General features: G+C 41.1%; 1 protein-coding gene across 7 annotated transcripts in view; it reads left to right on the top strand.

The window, feature by feature from the left end:
• Positions 1-17181, top strand: part of LOC143027078 (retinoic acid receptor RXR-alpha-B-like) — a 108781-nt gene that overhangs the window by 79639 nt on the left and 11961 nt on the right. For 4 of the 7 annotated variants that reach the window (XM_076188019.1, XM_076188017.1, XM_076188016.1 and 1 more), the window contains exons 3-6: positions 7170-7311; positions 7931-8095; positions 12258-12423; positions 16949-17092. In XM_076188019.1, the coding sequence (XP_076044134.1) occupies positions 7170-7311; positions 7931-8095; positions 12258-12423; positions 16949-17092 (617 nt within the window). Of the gene's footprint in view, positions 1-7169; positions 7312-7930; positions 8096-12257; positions 12433-16948; positions 17093-17181 lie in introns of all 7 variants that reach the window. The other 3 variants (XM_076188018.1, XM_076188015.1, XM_076188012.1) reach the window with 1 other exon arrangement.

The raw sequence follows: 17181 nt of genomic DNA, 5'->3' as shown, positions 1-17181 counted from the left end.
GTGCATGAATGTATGTGTGAATTGCGTGTATGTATATTGTGTGTGTCCGCGCGTTTGTATATATATTATATATTGTGTGTGTATGTGTGTACACATTGACAACCTGACAGGTTGTATGGGAGGTAGACACACGGTACCCACGCCCACCCACCAAGAACCTCGACATCAGTATATGAATCAGTCGTTCATTCCTGATTCTACTGCAGGACCAAGGCCTCTCCTAACCTCATCATAGGGTCATACGACTGTGACAACCTCCATTGCATTGTTGCGTGCATTATATTTATTTGTTAAGTTATTGAATTACTATTTTCTTGTATATATATATATATATATATATATATATATTTATATATATATATATATATATATATATATATTTATATATATTTGTATATATATGTGTATATAAATATATATATATATATTTATATATATATATATATATATATTTTAGTGACATTTGGAATTAATAAACTCACCTATTGGGATTCGAACACTCGCCTGACCGGTTTGCTTATTCTAAGGCGAAGGACGTACCATTATGCCGTGTGTGTGTGTATGCGCGCAAGCGTATCATTTTTCAGCAAGCGCGCATAAGATCCACCCGTCAGACAATGGCTTCCAGAATTCAAGTTGACGAATTGACAGACACCCACAGTGATACTCTTGACACTCTTGATCGCTTTTCCGTGTAGCCTGCGTGCATGAACCCCCACACTCTGCGTCGAGACACAGTAAGGAATAGAAAAAAAGAAGGAAGATAAAAACAGGTTTGCATTAGAATTGAAATCTCCCGGGACGACCTGTGTGAGAGGTAGTACTTTGGGCGCGACGGATTAAGAGGCAATTTAAGCGCCAATTAACGTGTGTGTGTGTGTGTATGTGTGTGTGTGTGTTTCCTTTATTTTTTCATTTTTTTTCCTTATCAGCTTCCGCTCCTGAGGTGTTCCAACCAGTCATTGGACAACACTTGAGCTTTAACTTGGTAGTCGTGGCCAGTTTTTGTCTTCCTGATTATTTGTCGGCCAATGCTGTATGTATAATGTAGCATGTGGACATGTTTAATCCTTATTATGGACACGTGTGTGGACGTGCACACACACACACACACACAATCAAACTATTCTATTCAGTCAAGCCCAACCCCCGTCAGCCTTCTAAGAATTGATCCCTATTTGAAAATAAATGTTATTATTCAAGACCTTACATAAGCGCAAACTCAGGCAAGAAGATTACATGTTGTGTTACATGACAACATTACACGTATCCAGTGTGTCCAGACTTCTTTGGCGTCCGTAGGCGAACGAAAAAAAAATCTGTGTATATATATATATATATATATATATATATATATATATATATATATATATATATATATGTGTGTATATATTAATGTGCAGTGTACACTGTATATTCAACCTTTTTCGTGCAGGGGGGAGGGGAAGAAGGCCCTAGACTTAATAAAAACAGAATGAAGATACGATACGTCATTAACACTGAAGTTGTTAGCGAGATTTTGTCAGACACTTACTTAGTAACCTTCCCTCCTTCCTTTCCTCCCCTCCTTCCTTTTCTCTCTCCCTCCTTCCTTCCTTCCTTCCCTCTCTCCTTCCCTCCCTTCTTCCTTCCTTTTCCTTCTTTCCTTCCCCCTCCCTCCTTCCTTCCCACCCTCCTTCCGCCCCTCCTACTTTCCTTCCTTTCCTTCCCCCCTTCCTTAGGTAGAACAAGTTTGCTCCAGCTGTTGTTGCTACGGGTAACCAAGGGTGACTCCTGTGCCCTTGAACACCCACGCGCGCGCACACACACACACACATACACACACATACACACACACATACACACCAACACACACGCACACACACACATCAACACACACGCAGAAACACATAAACACACACACACACACACACACACACACACACACACACACACACGGCCCGGTGGCGGATTGGTAAAGCACTGGCCTCACAAGCCGGAGAACCGGGGTTCGATTCCCCGGTCGGGCGGAGACAAGTTGGGTTTGTCTCCTTTCACGTGTAGCCCCTGTTCACCTAGCAGCGAGTAGGTACGGGACGTTAGTCAAGGAGTTGTGACCTTGCATTCCCGGTGTGTGGAGTGTGAGTGGTCTCAGACCTACCCAGAGATCTGCTAATAATGAGCTCTGAGCTCACTGCCGTAGGGTGGTGTCTGGCTGTCTCGAAAAGAGGCTGCAGCAGATCCGAGGTGAATACACACACACATCAACACACACAATCATGTGCGCGTATGCACAACGCAAGCACACGGTAACATGCCCTCCTTCCCCAACTCCCTTCCTCTCTCGCTCTCTCACACTCTCTCTCTCCCTCTCTCGTTAATCTGTCAGGGATTCAGACCCACGTAACCATTGCCTGTGCATGAAATAGATCGTCGCTACGCCCTTGACTTTGCATTAGCTGAGGGTTTAGATGCGAACGAGGAGGAGGAGGAGGAGGAGGAGGACAAGGGCGGGATCCGTAGCAGCAGCAGCAGCACAGGAGAGGATAACATGACTCTTCCAGAAACGGGGGGGGGGGGGTTGCTTCGATTCGTGTCGTGTTTGCATTCGCCTCGTTAGCATGGTTGTGGTAATGGGAGTGGGTATCGAATCGTCGACATGACTAAGCGACGGTGGCTGGTATAGTATACCAACAGACTTCGTTTATTTCTATATTTTGTGTCGTTGTATTTTATATTGTTTTGTTTTATGTTCATTTTTATTTTGTTTTGTTTTTGAAGTTGTATCATTTGAAAACAGACTCATATTTTGTCGAACAATGAATGACGAAGAAATTACAAAAAGGCACCTAAAATGTATATATTTATATATGAAATATTACAAGAACATTTGATAGATACAGTAATGCGATTACAAAAGGAAGTCACATTTATGCAAAAAGGGGCCTTGGGGTGTCTTTTCTGATGGGAAATAGCTGATGGCTGACGACTCCCTTTTTGCTCTTGAGAATTTGATATCAGTGAAGATTGAGTCTCTGCACATTAATACATACGTAGTACCAGTAGCCTTGTTGCGATATGTATATTTTTTCAAAATCTTTATAATATTAGTTAATTGAAGGGTCTCCTAATGGATTTAAGAAGTAGTATTATTGAAGATGCACGCACGGGCCCCAAGTGCTGGGGTATTCGTGACCGGCGAGTTGCCTACTGTTTGGGATCGAACTTGAGTCCTCTCGGTGATGGGGCGGCTCGAGGGAACCACAAGGAGACTAGAATAGCGTGGGCAAGTGGGGACGTTTAAAAGGAGGAAAAAAAAAAAGGGACACCAAGATTAATACCTGCCAAAAGTGGATATTCCTGGCCAGGGGATCTGCTTTGGAGAACAGCAGCTGCATGCGCAATGCGGCAGTAGCAGCTGCGCTTCGTCCCCAGCTGTCCCCGTGGAGCCTAAAGCAAGGACGTCACAACACACACACACACACACACACACACACACACACACACACACACACACACACACACACACACACACACACATATATATATATATATATATATATATATATATATATATACATATATGTATATGTGTGTGTATGTATATGTGTGTATGTGTGTCATCGCTGTGGTCCCTTTTCCTTGTATCGCCTGTGTGCTATTTCCTCTTTCAGACATTAGCATCTCCTCCCTTCCCCCCTCACAGGTCCTGTTGCTGCTGCACTCTTGCCTTCACGTTTGATTGTTTATGAACCCAACCTATAAGGCCTTTCTTCAATTCTTTGACATCTTTCCTTTAGTTTAAGTTGTCAAATGACATTGTAGCATCTAGTCTCCCATTATTTCCCAACGATATGAATTAAACATATTTTGTTATTATTTTTTTTTTTCAAAATTCACTCTCCCATACCTGCTAATTTTTGTTTTTCCTGTCGTTGTTAAATGAACATTTCAATAATATTTGTTGCTTTGAGTTTCACTGACTAGAAACCCGGATCCCCACGGGGTGTGGCAACGGTCTTCTTTTTTCATAGATCTCTAGGGGAAGAAACTGCTATTGGTGTTGTATTAGTGTAGGGCAGTTGCTGTGTCACGGGTTGTACTAGTAATGGGGAGGAGAACAGTGTCCGGTTGCCATAGGTGAAAATGTGGAGGAAATTCTGTTGAAGTAGGTAAAGTTTTGGGTCTGGTCCTGAGCCTGTGTAACTTTTTTTACCCCCCCCCCCCCGCCTCCTTTTCCTCTGTAATCGAATGCTACTCTCTTGTTTTCGAGCATTTTATTCAAATTTCGTGAGTTTCAGACTGGTGGCATTTTCGCAGTTTGGGCCGGTGGCAGATACCTACCGTATGTTGCATTGTAGTCTCAGCCTTTGTGATGCAGCCGACTTTGATTCTCTGTAGAAAAGTTGTGGCAATTACCCATACGCGCGCACGCAAATACACACGCACACAGTGGTTAGAGTTCCCGGCTGCCACTACGGTGGTCTGGGTTCGAATCCCGTCCAGGGCTGAAATAATTTCAGTATCGCTCCGCTGCGAATTGTTACTCCCATCTCTCGTGGGCGGGGAGTTGGGTGTGTGTGTGCGTGTAAGGTCACAGCATTACCCATAGATCGGTCATATATGAGCTCTCATCCGGGATGGATGGAAATAGCTGCCGATCACGTGTCCAACACGTGATCCAAGACCATGGTAAATAGCGCGCGCGCACACACACACACACACACACACACACACACACACACACACACACACACACACACACACACACACACACAGATGGCGTTCGTCTTGTAATAGGCAAACGTAAAAAATCTCCTGGAAGGATACAAAGAAGGAAGCGACGTGGGAAGAAAAAATGTAAGTGTAATGACAATGTTGGGGAAAAAATGGAACTCCGGACGCGTGGAGTTTGAGTTATGAAAGGGAAAACCCAAGTAAAAATAAGAAATGGAAGAGGGAAATGTCTGTAGGTAAGAACAGTGAAAGTATGAAGAAAAAGAAATGACGTATTTGCCGGCTTATAAGACGCATCCCACCCCTCATCACCGTGTTAAGTATTACGTATCGGGGACCAAATGCCAAAGGCAAGGGCTAGAGCCAGAAGGAGGTCGAGGATGGAAATTAATTCATATATCTATTTATTTTATTGAATCTGTTTTTTTCGTTTTTTTAGTTAAACGTTTTGATTTTTGTTTATTTTTTTATTGGTTTAATTTGATTTGTTTGCGTATTTTTTTGTTAATTTGTTTATTTAGTAGAGATCAATCTTAGTTTATTAAAGAATGCTATGTGACTGGTCCATCGGTATGTCACACAGTTCCCAAAAGTATTTACTGTATAAAACTTCTGCTGATAATGCCCATTGAAGGTTTATTGATAATAATAATGGTAATAGAAATTGTTATTTGGACTTTCACTGGAAATCCACAGCCTTACAGTGGACGGCAACAATCCTTGGACCCTCCCATAGATTTCTTTATAAAGAAACTTTTGACTGTTGTCTTGTTATAGAGGGTTTAGTTTCTTTGTCACCGGTGAGGAGGAGGGGTGTAGTTGCTTCTTGTTAGCTTACATTATGTGGAAAAACAAAACAATAATGACAAAAAAGGAGGAAGATAGTCGTTATTGACTGAGGGAATTGTTGTGTCTAGCCCAGAGACCAAATGCCAGACCCCCTTCAGATACAGGATGGTGGTGGTGGTTCCTTTTGAAGATGGGTGATGGGGAGATGATTCTCTCCGAGGTCCTTCTTGCAGGACCATCGCAAGTTTGAGCTATTGTATGGTAGCAGGTACCATTGATCTCTTGTAAGGAGAGCAAGGCCAGATGTGATTTCCATGTCACGCTAATTGTCTGCTCTACCAGTACCTTAGTGTTTATGTACATGAAGTCTTGAGTGAAGAGGATCACTCAGTTTGCAACAGGTCACTTATTGCCTTGTGTTGCAAGAATGTGTCGTGTAAAGTTACCCTACTTTTTATTATTGTTATTATTACAGTTATCATTATTATTATTATTACAGTTGTCATTATTATTATCATTATCATCAATATTACTATTATTATTGTTATTATGATGATCATTATTAGTTATTGTTATTATTGTTGTTATTATGGTTATAATAACTGCACTGTATGGGGCAGAAACATGGAATATAAGAGAGGAGTTTGAATGTGTTTGAGATGAGGTGCCTGAGAAGTATGATAGGGGTTACTAGTCTGGATGGAGTGAGAAAAAGGAGCTAAGGAGGAGAACGGGGGTACAAAGGGAGTTGGGAGATAGGGTTGATGAAAGATTATTGGTGTAGTTTGGACACACGGAAAGAATGAGTAAAGAAAGATTAATAAAAGGTGTGGAAAGCAGAGGTAGAGGGAGTGAACACGAGGGGGCAACCAAGAATGAGACGGGTGGAAAAAAGGGCTTTGGGAAAGAGGAGAATGTTTGTTGAGGAAGGAAGGGAGAAGGCAGAAGGTAGGGGTGAGTCTAGAATGGTTATGTATGGATGATGCTGTGATGCATGGAAGTGGGTGGGTGGGGAATGGGTGTGAGAGAGTGTGTGTGAATGATATTTTGATGCAGCCTGAAGGGATTTCTCCCCATCTTTTCTTTTTCTGCATGAGTGGATGGAGAGGCGGGTCGTCGATTAAATGAAGTGGTCATGCTGTGGATGTACTGTGTCTTGCTGCATTACTTTTTGACTCAGGTCGATGGGTGAGATCCGGGGATGACCCGTCATCCTGGAGGAGCCAAGAAAAGAGGGATGGAAAGAGGGCTGGTGAATAGGAGTGGGGTATGTGGGGATGAAATGGGTAGGAGTGGATTTATGTCTGACTTTGGCTACCTCCCTTGTAAGGGGGAAAAAGCCTTTGGTTTATGTATGTATATATGTACTATTATTATTATTTTTATTATTGTTATTGTTATTATTATTACCCACAGTGGGTGTCAGATTTCTGAAATACTGTATTTTGTATTTTTGAGTTGAAATATATTTTATTGTGCATACCTCTTGTAATAGCCAATGATATTCTTGTGTACATTAGGACAGTTTCACCATATTGTAAACCATGTTATTCATTTTGATGGACTGCACATTATTAAAAATGTCATCATATCACTACTTTAAAGAAAGATCATTGAATAATTCATGTTTGTTCAGTTCATTGATTGTCATCATTTTCTTGCAGGTGTTGTTGATGTCGGCATGTCGAATTCAGTGGGCCGCCAGTCGCCACTAAATATGACCCCAGATACCCTTCTGTCTCCCACTTCCTCCACGACCACATCCTCCAACTTCAACACATCCAATGGCGAGCCCGCATCACCAAGGTAGGAGGCATACATTTATTATATGTATTCTTTTCATTATAATTTGAGTCACTGTCAATTGTGTAAGAATGTTTCATTGCAGATTGATCATGATTGGTGATAAATGTTTGTGAGAGAAATTTGTACCCTCATGGCAGTTGGTATAGGTCCTTGGAGTCTCCATAGATTGCTCATGAAAAAGAAGACATTACCTTGTTGTGTGTTGTATTTACCTAATTGTATTTGAGTGAATGTAGGATTTTTCTGTCACTATTGAGCAGCAAGAGAGCAGTTTTTATATGTTTGCCCTCCTTCTGAATGCCAAGCCTTAGGGGAATGGAAGTTGTTTGTTTGTTGTTGTAGTAGTCATAGCTTATTGTAGTTATAGCTTCTAGTGCAGAATTGACAAGACCTGCCCCTCAGGTCCTTGATAAGAATCCCAAGACACAATTCCTGCCCAAACTCCCATTGAAATCAGGAAAGCTATTGGGCTGGGTTTGCCTCTGCTTGTGTATAATAACCATATACTCTAAATGTACTTACATTGAATGTGTATTTCATGGTGATACAGGTAGTTAACATTCAGACATAATGAGTAAAGTAATAAATATTATTGACCTAATAATTGTTTTCATTGCAGCATCCCTCCGTTCACTATTGGGTCAAGTGGAACTAATTACCTAAGTACAAGTAGCACCACATCTCCCACTCAACAGTTTCCCCCTAACCACCCACTCTCAGGATCAAAACATTTATGTTCCATCTGTGGTGATCGTGCTTCTGGCAAACACTATGGCGTCTACAGGTGAGTTGTTGATGTCAAAGTTTCAAGATCAGGTGCTGTAACTACATTACAAGACTTTCTTTAAAGTTTTGTAGTTACTTTTTAGTTTTTATTATTTATCATTTTTTATGTTATATAATTGTCTATCCATCTATCTATGCCTTTTTTTCTTTATAAGAGAAGTAGCCAAGTCAAAATGCAAGCACTCCCACCCATTTCACTCCCATCCACCACCCTTGCCTCCCTCACATCTTAGCTCCTCATGGATGAAGGGTCATCCCTGCCTCCCACCCACTGCCCAGGGTCAGAAGCAATGCAACAAAACATAGTAAATCCACAGCAAGGCCACTTCACTTAATCAGCAACCCTCCCCTCTCCATCCCCTCATTAAAGAAAACAGAGAATACCTTTGGGCTGTGTTAGAATATCACCCACACAAAACCACTCCCTACTCTCCTCCATCCCCCGCACCCTCCCATGTATCAAAGTATCATCTCTACACAGCCATTCTCCACTCACCCCTATGTCATGCCTTCTCCATTCTTTGCTCAACAGACATTTCCATCTTGCTCAAAGCTCCTTTTATCCCATCCGTCCATTTCATCCTCAGTCATCCCGAGAAGTTCACACCATCCACCTATGCCATCCACACCTCTTGTACTAATCTTTCTTTACTCATTCTTTCCATGTTTCCAAACCATCCCAATATTCTGTTATCAGCCCTATCTACCATCTTCTTTTCCACCCCTGCCCTCCTTCTCACTTTCTCACTCTATCCAACCTAGTAACCTCTACCATACTTCTCAGACATTTCATCTCAAACACATTTAAATTTCTCACTGCCTCTCTTAAATTCCAAGTCTCTGCCCTATACAGTATCATTGGCACAATCACCCCTTCATGTAATTTCCTCTGCATCCATTCCCTAATGCCTATTTCTCATGACATCTTTTAATCTCCCCAGGCATTTAGTTGCTTCTCTCAATCTACAATTTACCTTCACCTCCACACCTCCCTATCCTGCCAATGCGACTCTAAATACCTAAAACTATTCACTTCCAGCTTCTCTCCTTTAAGACTTACTTCCAACTGACATCCTCTCCCCTCACACATTTCATCACTTTACTTTTACCCATATTTACCTTCAACTTTCTCCTATTACATACCTACCCAAACTACATCATTAACTGCCTTATCCCGCTGTCTGACCCTGCCACAAGCACAGTGTCATCAGCAAAACTTCCCACAATGCCTTCCTATCTACCCTGTCATAAGTCTTTTCCAAATCCATAAAAGCCCAAAAAACATCCTTGCCTTTTGCCAAAGCTTTTTCACAGATCTGCCTTACCACAAAAATCTGACCCACACAACCCCTACCTTTCCTAAACCCACACTACTCCTCACCAATTACTCCCTCTGTTCCTCTCCTAATCCTCTCAGTTGAAACCCCTCCATAAGTCTTCCCAACTACACTGAATAAATTAATCCCTGTAAAACTACTACACTCACATTTGTCCCCCTTTTCCTTGTAAAATGGAACTCTACAGGCACTCCTTCAGTCCTCTGGCACTCTACCCTACCATAGACACATACTAAACAACCACAATAGCCAGTCCAATATAACTGTACCTACTTTCTTCAGACACTCCAAATGACCGGCTCTCATCATTTTTAAAACACCTTGTACCTCATCTTTTCTTATACCTCCTCCATTTTCCTCTCCAATCACCTTCATTTTCTTAGTGCCTCCCACCACTACCACCAATCCCTCAATCCTTCTCCACATTTAGCAGCTCTCTAAAATATTCTGCCCATCTTCCCATTACCACATCCTGTTCCATTAAATCTGTCCATCTGTGCCCTTTACCATTTCTTCTCTGCTTGACTCACCCCCCTTGCTCTTATAACCTCTTGAATTCGATGATGCCTGTGTATGCGTCATGAGCTGCAAGTGGGGTATATAAGGATGCCAGCATCAGCTTCCTAATTACATTTATTTTTTAGCTGTAGCTGAGTGACCCCTATATTCTGTGAATAGGCTTGATCACATTTTCTGTGCCGTTATATTTATTCAGGGTGAAAGAGAACAAGTACATACATACATACATATACCAAGGCTTTTTCCCCCTTCCAAGGGAGGTAGCCAAAAAGGGAAAGGCATAAAAACACTCCCACCCATTTCATCCCTAAATACACTCCACATCCCTCCCACCCTTCCTCTCATCTGAGCACCTCCTGGATGACGGGTCATCCCTGCACCCTGCCCACCGCCCTGGGTCAGAAGCAGTGTCGCAAGACACAGTACATCCACAGCAAGGCCGCTTCATTTAATCGGCGACCCCCCCTCTCCGTCCCCCTTTGCAAGTATAACAGCAATAACTTTATATTTTGTAATGTACATTTTGTGATGCAACCTGATGTGCACATAAATATTTAACTCGTATTGAAGAGATTAACTTTTTCCAAACCATCTTTTTATTACTTTCAAAATTTTCTGTCACACTCCTCCCACACTTTACTTCTGCTCTCCTTTTTGCTTCCTTAATCTAATGTTTCACCTCTCTTCTTTTTTCTTTGTAACTCTCATATGTTTCTTAGTCCTACTTTTACATTCTATATTGATTTCTTTTACTTATTATCTTTTATACAATCTCCTCTTAGCATCCATTCCAAAATGTCTATTTCTCATTACACTTTTTTATCCCCCAAGGCATTTACTTGCTTCTCTCAATCTACATTCTACCTCCACTCCTCCCCTTCCCGCCACATTTGCCCCCAAGTATGCAAGTATCTAAAGCTATCCACTTCCTCCAGCCTCTCTCCCTTAAAACTCACTCCCAATTGGTGCCATCCTCTCCCCTTGTACATTTCATCACCTTACATTTACTCACATTTATCTTCAACTTCCTTCTGTCACGTACCTTCCCAAACTCTGTCACTAACTTCCTTAGTCCCTCCCCTGATTCTGTAACAAGTGTAGTGTTGTCAGCAAACAACAACTGGCTTGTCTCCCATTTTTCTCCATTTTATTTAACCATCTCCAATCCATGGCCCATTACCTTTGCATTTACCTCTTACATCATCCCATCCATGTATACATTGAACAGCCATGGTGACATGATACATCCCTGGCGAAGTCGCACCTTTACCTCATCTTTATGGGTGATTGTACCAACAGCACCATATGGGGCAGGAACATGGAACATAAGAGAGGAAGAGAATTTTTTTTAAATGTGTTTGAGATGAAATGTTTGAGAAGTATAGTAGGGGTTACTGGGCTGGATAGAGTGAGAAATAAGGAGGTGAGGAGGAGAGCAGGTGTAGAAAAGGAGTTGAGAGGTAGGGTTGATGAAAGAGTATTGGGATGATTTGGACACATGGAAAGAATGGGTGAAGAAAGATTAGTAAAAGAAGTGTGGATGGAATGAACATGAGAGGGTGACAAAGGATGAGATGGACGAAGTGAAAAGGGTGTTGGGAAAGAGAGGGATGTCTGTTGGGGAAGTAAGGGAGAAGACAGAAGATAGGGGTGATTGGAGAATGTTTGTGTATAGATGATGCTGTGATGCATGGAAGTGGGTGGAGGGTTAGGGAGTGTCTGAATGATATTTTGATGCACCCTGAAGGGATTTCTCCCTATCTTCTCATTTTCTGCATGAGGGGATGGAGAGAGGGGGAGTCACTGATTAAATGAAGCAGCCTTGCAGGGCGATGGGTGAGATGCAGGGATGACCCATCATCCAGGAGGAGCCAAGAAGAGGGAGGGAGGGCTGGTGAACAGGAATGGAATATTTGGGAATGAAATGGGTGGGATTGGATTTATGCCTTTTGACTGGCTACTTCCCTTGTAAGGGGGAAAATACCCTTAGTATATGTATGTATGTATCATCTTTTATTATTGTTATTATCATTATGATATTTGGTATTATCATTAATATTTCCAGCTGATTTACCTTTTAATGGAAGAGCAGATGCTGGTTTTGTATATTAATTTGTTTTCAAATATATTTCAAGTCATATAAATTGTGCCAGAAAAAAGTGGTTTCTCTGATAAAGAAAAAAAATGTATTAAATATTCTCTTTAATTTTAGCTTTCTCTTTCTCATAATAAGTTAATATTGTTTATTTATATTTTTCACTGTCCTGGTTAGCCATTAGTAAGCAATTTATGATACACTTACAGTTGTGAGGGTTGCAAGGGATTCTTCAAACGCACTGTGCGAAAGGACCTCTCCTATGCTTGCCGAGAAGACCGCAGCTGCACTATTGACAAAAGACAGAGAAATCGATGCCAGTACTGTCGTTACCAGAAATGCTTGTCCAAAGGGATGAAGAGGGAAGCTGTCCAGGTAGGTGATGTAAGGAGCCTCTTCATATCTTGTTGTACTATAAGGAGCAACAGGCCAGTAGCATCTTGTAAACTTTGTAGAGTTTTTAATATTTTGACATTTGCATGAATTACTATGTGTCACTAGCCTTTTAGCAAGAAACTGTGTAATTATCTTTTTTTGCATGACTATCTGCATTGCCATGATTTCAGAGATTGTATAACTGTAGACAGTATGCAGAACATTTGAGTACTTTCAAATTATCAAAAAGTTTCTTATTAGCAACAAGTAAAGCATATATGTAATGTGCTCTCTCTCTTCTCTCTCTCTCTCTCTCTCACCATTTCTTATTTGGGAGCATCATAGTCAGTCCAATTCTCGTGAAGCCTTCATATTTGTTACCTCCCCTTCCCAGCCATTGTGCTGTTGGCATAATCAGAAATGTGCTGGTCTCACATTCACTTTGTTGTGGGTTCGAATCCCTTACTCCTCTCTGTGACTGCCTGCTCCAACAGTCCAAGTGCATAATAGGGCAAAAGTGACAGTTTTGGTCACAGTTATGTGCCTCCTGGCATAGGCTCCTCACTCCTAGCCCCTTCCCACCCCCTACTGGCTTCTCTATCTCAACTTTACACTTCCTACTTAGAATGTAGGTTAATTATGGTCCATTTTCTCAGTTCAGGACCCCATTCCTTGTTTTCCCATTACTACCTATGGACCACCTAGTTCCTGTGAAACTTTCACAGGACAAGAAAGGAAGAAAAAATATAATGTTAAAAATCTCCTTGTCTCCTTGATTTCTCATTTTTCATCTATTTCATCATACATTTTCTTTTCTCTTCCTTTTCAAATTTCCTTAAAAGCAATTTCCTTGAGTTTTGAATTTGCATTTGCAGGTGTGTATATGTATGTGTACATGAATTGGTATGTATGTGCATGTGTATGCTTGCTGTAGAATTTGGAAGCATGTTTTTTGCTGTACTAGGTTGAAGTAACTCTTAATTAGATTTGTTTTCTGTGTTTTGGTTTCTGTATATTACTAACAGAGTAGTCCTTAACATGAAATTTTGCTGCTTTTAGATGCAGTTAGAATGAAAGCTTATTTCACTGGCCATAATAATAAGGTATATGGTGAACCTCATGATTTGACCTTCAAAGAGATTTCAGAAAGGGAAGCCAAAATAAGTAAATGCATGGGCTCTTGGGATATAAACAAGGACCAATGGTAGGAGCCTGTATGGTGTAACCCTGTAAAATGTACATCAGGGAGAGTCATTGTCATTGTAGACGGGTTTTGAAAATGGGCAGTTTTGTTTTCCATCAGGCAGGACCACTACAATCAGGTATCTGTCATTGGTCCCTTTCATAAACAAAAGAATGATGAAAAGAAAAATTTATTAAGGAAATTTAAAGAGAATGATTCTTACATGATAAAATTGACAAGGTGTAAGACATGCAGTATAGCATGGAAAGGAGTGTTAAATCTCAACAAGGAGGCACTGCATGTAAAAGTGGTTGAATAAATATTCTATTCTATCTATACACCGAAGGCTTCATCCCCCTTATAAGGGAGGTAGCCATCCAAGGCATGCACCCACCCCCACCTCTCTCACTTCCATCTATCACCCTTTTGTTTCTTATTTATCTTAGCTCCTCATGGATGAAGGATCATCCTTGTCCCCTGCCCATGACCCTGGTCAGAAACAATGCAGCAAGACACAGCACATCCACAGCAGAGCCCCACTGCTTCTTTTACTTGGTGACCCTCCTTCCTCATCCCTTCATTAAAAAATAAACAAGACAAGGAGAAATCCATTTGGGTTGCTAAATGTGAAGGAGGATAGGGAGGGAAAGGTAGTTGCAGTGGGAAGCGCTAAGAAAATGAGAGTGATGAGTGAGGAAAATGGAGGTGAAATAAAGAAATATGAAGTGAAAGCAGCTGTTAAAATTATGACAGCAGGTAAGGCACCTGGGTTGGATGGATCCCATGTAGAATGTCTGAAGAAAGGAGGTACAGGTATGGTGGAATGGCTGGTGAGGTTATGTAATGTTTGTTTAAGAGAGGGTAGAGTGCCTGTATAATTCCACTTTACAAGGGAAAAGGGGACAAGTGTGAGTGTGGTAGTTTCAGAGGGATCAGTTTGTTAAGTGTAGTTAGGAAGGCTTATGGGAGGGTTTTGATTGAGAGGATTAGGAAAGGAACAGAGGGAGTAATTGGTGAGGAAGAGTGTGGGTTTAGGACAGGTAGGGGTTGCATGGATCACATTTTTTTGGTAAGGCAGGTGTGTGAGAAAGCTTAAGAAAAGGTAAGGATGTTTTTTGGGCCTTTACGGATTTGGAAAAGGCTTATGACGGGTAGGTAGGCAGGATGGTTTGGGCACATGGAAAGAATGAGTGAAGAAAGATTAGTAAAAGAGGTGTGGAAGACAGAGGTAGAAGGAGTGAATATGAGGGGGCGACCAAGGTTGAGATGGATGGATGGGGTAAAATGTGCATTGGAAAAGAGAGGAATGTCTGTTGAGGAAGGATGGGAGAAGACAGAAGATAGGGGTGAATGGAGAATAGTTGTGTATGGATGATGCTGTGATTCATGAGGGAGAGTGGGTGGGGGATGGGGGTGAGGAAGTATGTATGAGGAATAAATTGATGCAGCCCAAAGGGATTTCTCCCCATAATCTCTTTTTCTGCATGAATGGATGGTGAGGGGGGTCAACGATTAAATGAATAGGCCTTGCTGTGGATGTACTGTGTCTTGCAACACTTTCTGACCCAGGGTAGTGGGCAAGATGCAGGGATGACCCATCATCCAGGAGGAGCCAAGATAAGAGGGAGGGGTGGGAAGTGAATGGGAGTGGAGTATGTGGGGATGGAATGGGTGGGAGTGGACTTTATGCCTTTGTTTTTTGGCTACCTCCCTTGTAAGGGGGAAAAAGGCTTTGGTATATGTATGTACATAAATTCTCTACTCACACCTAACTTTTACCTTCTCCCTTCCCTGGTTAACAGACATTTCCCTTTTACCTAAAGCCCCCTTCATCCCATCCATCCATCTCATTCTCAGTCTTCCTCTCAAATTCACTTCTCCACCTCTGCCTTCCACACTCTTTTTACTATTCTTACCTCATTCATTCTTTCCATGTGCCCAAACCATCTCAATATATTTTCATCTACCATATCTACCATCAACTTTTTGACCCCTGCTCTCCTCCTCACTTCCTCAATTCTCACTCGGTCCATCCTCATAACCCCCATCATATTTTCAAATACTTTATCTCAAACACATTCAATTTTCTTCTTTCTGCATCCCATAAATTCTAAGTCTTTCTAAGTCTCTGTCCCATATAGTACATACGCACAATCACCACTTTATATAATCTTCTCATTGCATCCATCCCCAGATACATATTTCTCATCACACTATCCATTCACCCAAGAGATTTACTTGCTTCTCTCAATCTACAGTTTACCTCCATCCCCACTCCTCCATTCTCTGCTACATGTGACAGGATACTTAAAACTATCCACTTCCTCTAACTTCTCTCTGTGAAAATAACATGTACTAACACAGATATGTGCACTCTATGAGAACCCCTGAATGTAGAATTTGCATGTCCTAATGTCTGCAGTTAATATTAAATTTAATTTCACATTATTTTGATTCAACCACTTAATTAACTGATTTAATTAATACATTTGATGGTTGAATATGTGAGGTTCAAGTTTAGATTAAGGATATGTATAATATCTATTTCAAAAGTGCCTATGTATAAGTCAATAAATGAGGATTAATTTTTAGTAAGCTTGTACATAATTTCTTGTGCAACAATTTCATGCATGGACACCAGTGCTTTTTATGTGGTGCATATATTTTTATGTATATATATTTCTCATGAAAATGTCTTGGAAATACCACTAATTGCAAATATATCCTTAATATTTAAATGCTTTTAAGCTTAGAAGAATAATTGCATGGTGTTGAAAAAAGATAAAGGATATATATGAATGAATTCTTAATGGATAGCACTACAAACTGAATTTGTAGTACATATGTATACATATGTACATACATATATACCAAATGGCCTTTTTCTATTTGTACAAGGGACAGCTGAGTCAAAGCCTACACCAACTTCTCCTATCCCGCACCCATCCAAAACCCAAAATGGGAGGGGAGATAAACAGGTTTTGGATGGGTGTAGGCTTTGATTCAGCCACACCCCTTGTAAGGGGGAAAGGGCCCTTTGGCATGTATTTATGTACATGTATTGCAAATTCAGTTTTATACTTTGGTTGTAAGATGATCATACTACTTCAGTTAGTATTTGCCAGTAATAATCTGATGGTGTATCCATTTTGAATCCCATTGCATATGTTTTATCTGGTAATGTATATGAAGCTGTTGTAGAATATGTAGTTGTGGTTATGATCCCACATAGCCATGTGTAGAAACATTTAGCTTAGAAGGGCATTCAGTAAGATGGTCCCGTCCTTTCAATGGGAGTGGCAAGTGCGCGCGGATAGCAAGGCCCTTTCCTCCCACACACAGGAGGAGCGGCAGCGGACCAAGGGGGACAAGAGCGAAATGGAGTTGGATACGGCCTCCAGTGCTGCTGCTGACATGCCAGTTGCACAGATCAAGGAAGCAGAGATGAGAGTCGAGCCCACTGATGACCTAATCATGGAACCTGGGGTATGGATCTATATAGTTTTCAAGTAACATTAAAGACTAACCTGTATAACACCACTAATTAATGATTTTTAAAAATTATTGAAAAAAAA

Source organism: Oratosquilla oratoria, chromosome 7 (assembly GCF_046742065.1).
Source record: "Oratosquilla oratoria isolate Oo_2021 chromosome 7, ASM4674206v1, whole genome shotgun sequence".
NCBI lineage: Eukaryota > Metazoa > Arthropoda > Malacostraca > Stomatopoda > Squillidae > Oratosquilla > Oratosquilla oratoria.
The sequence above is the reverse complement of the archived record's forward strand: the minus strand, read 5'-3'. Positions and strand labels throughout refer to the sequence as shown.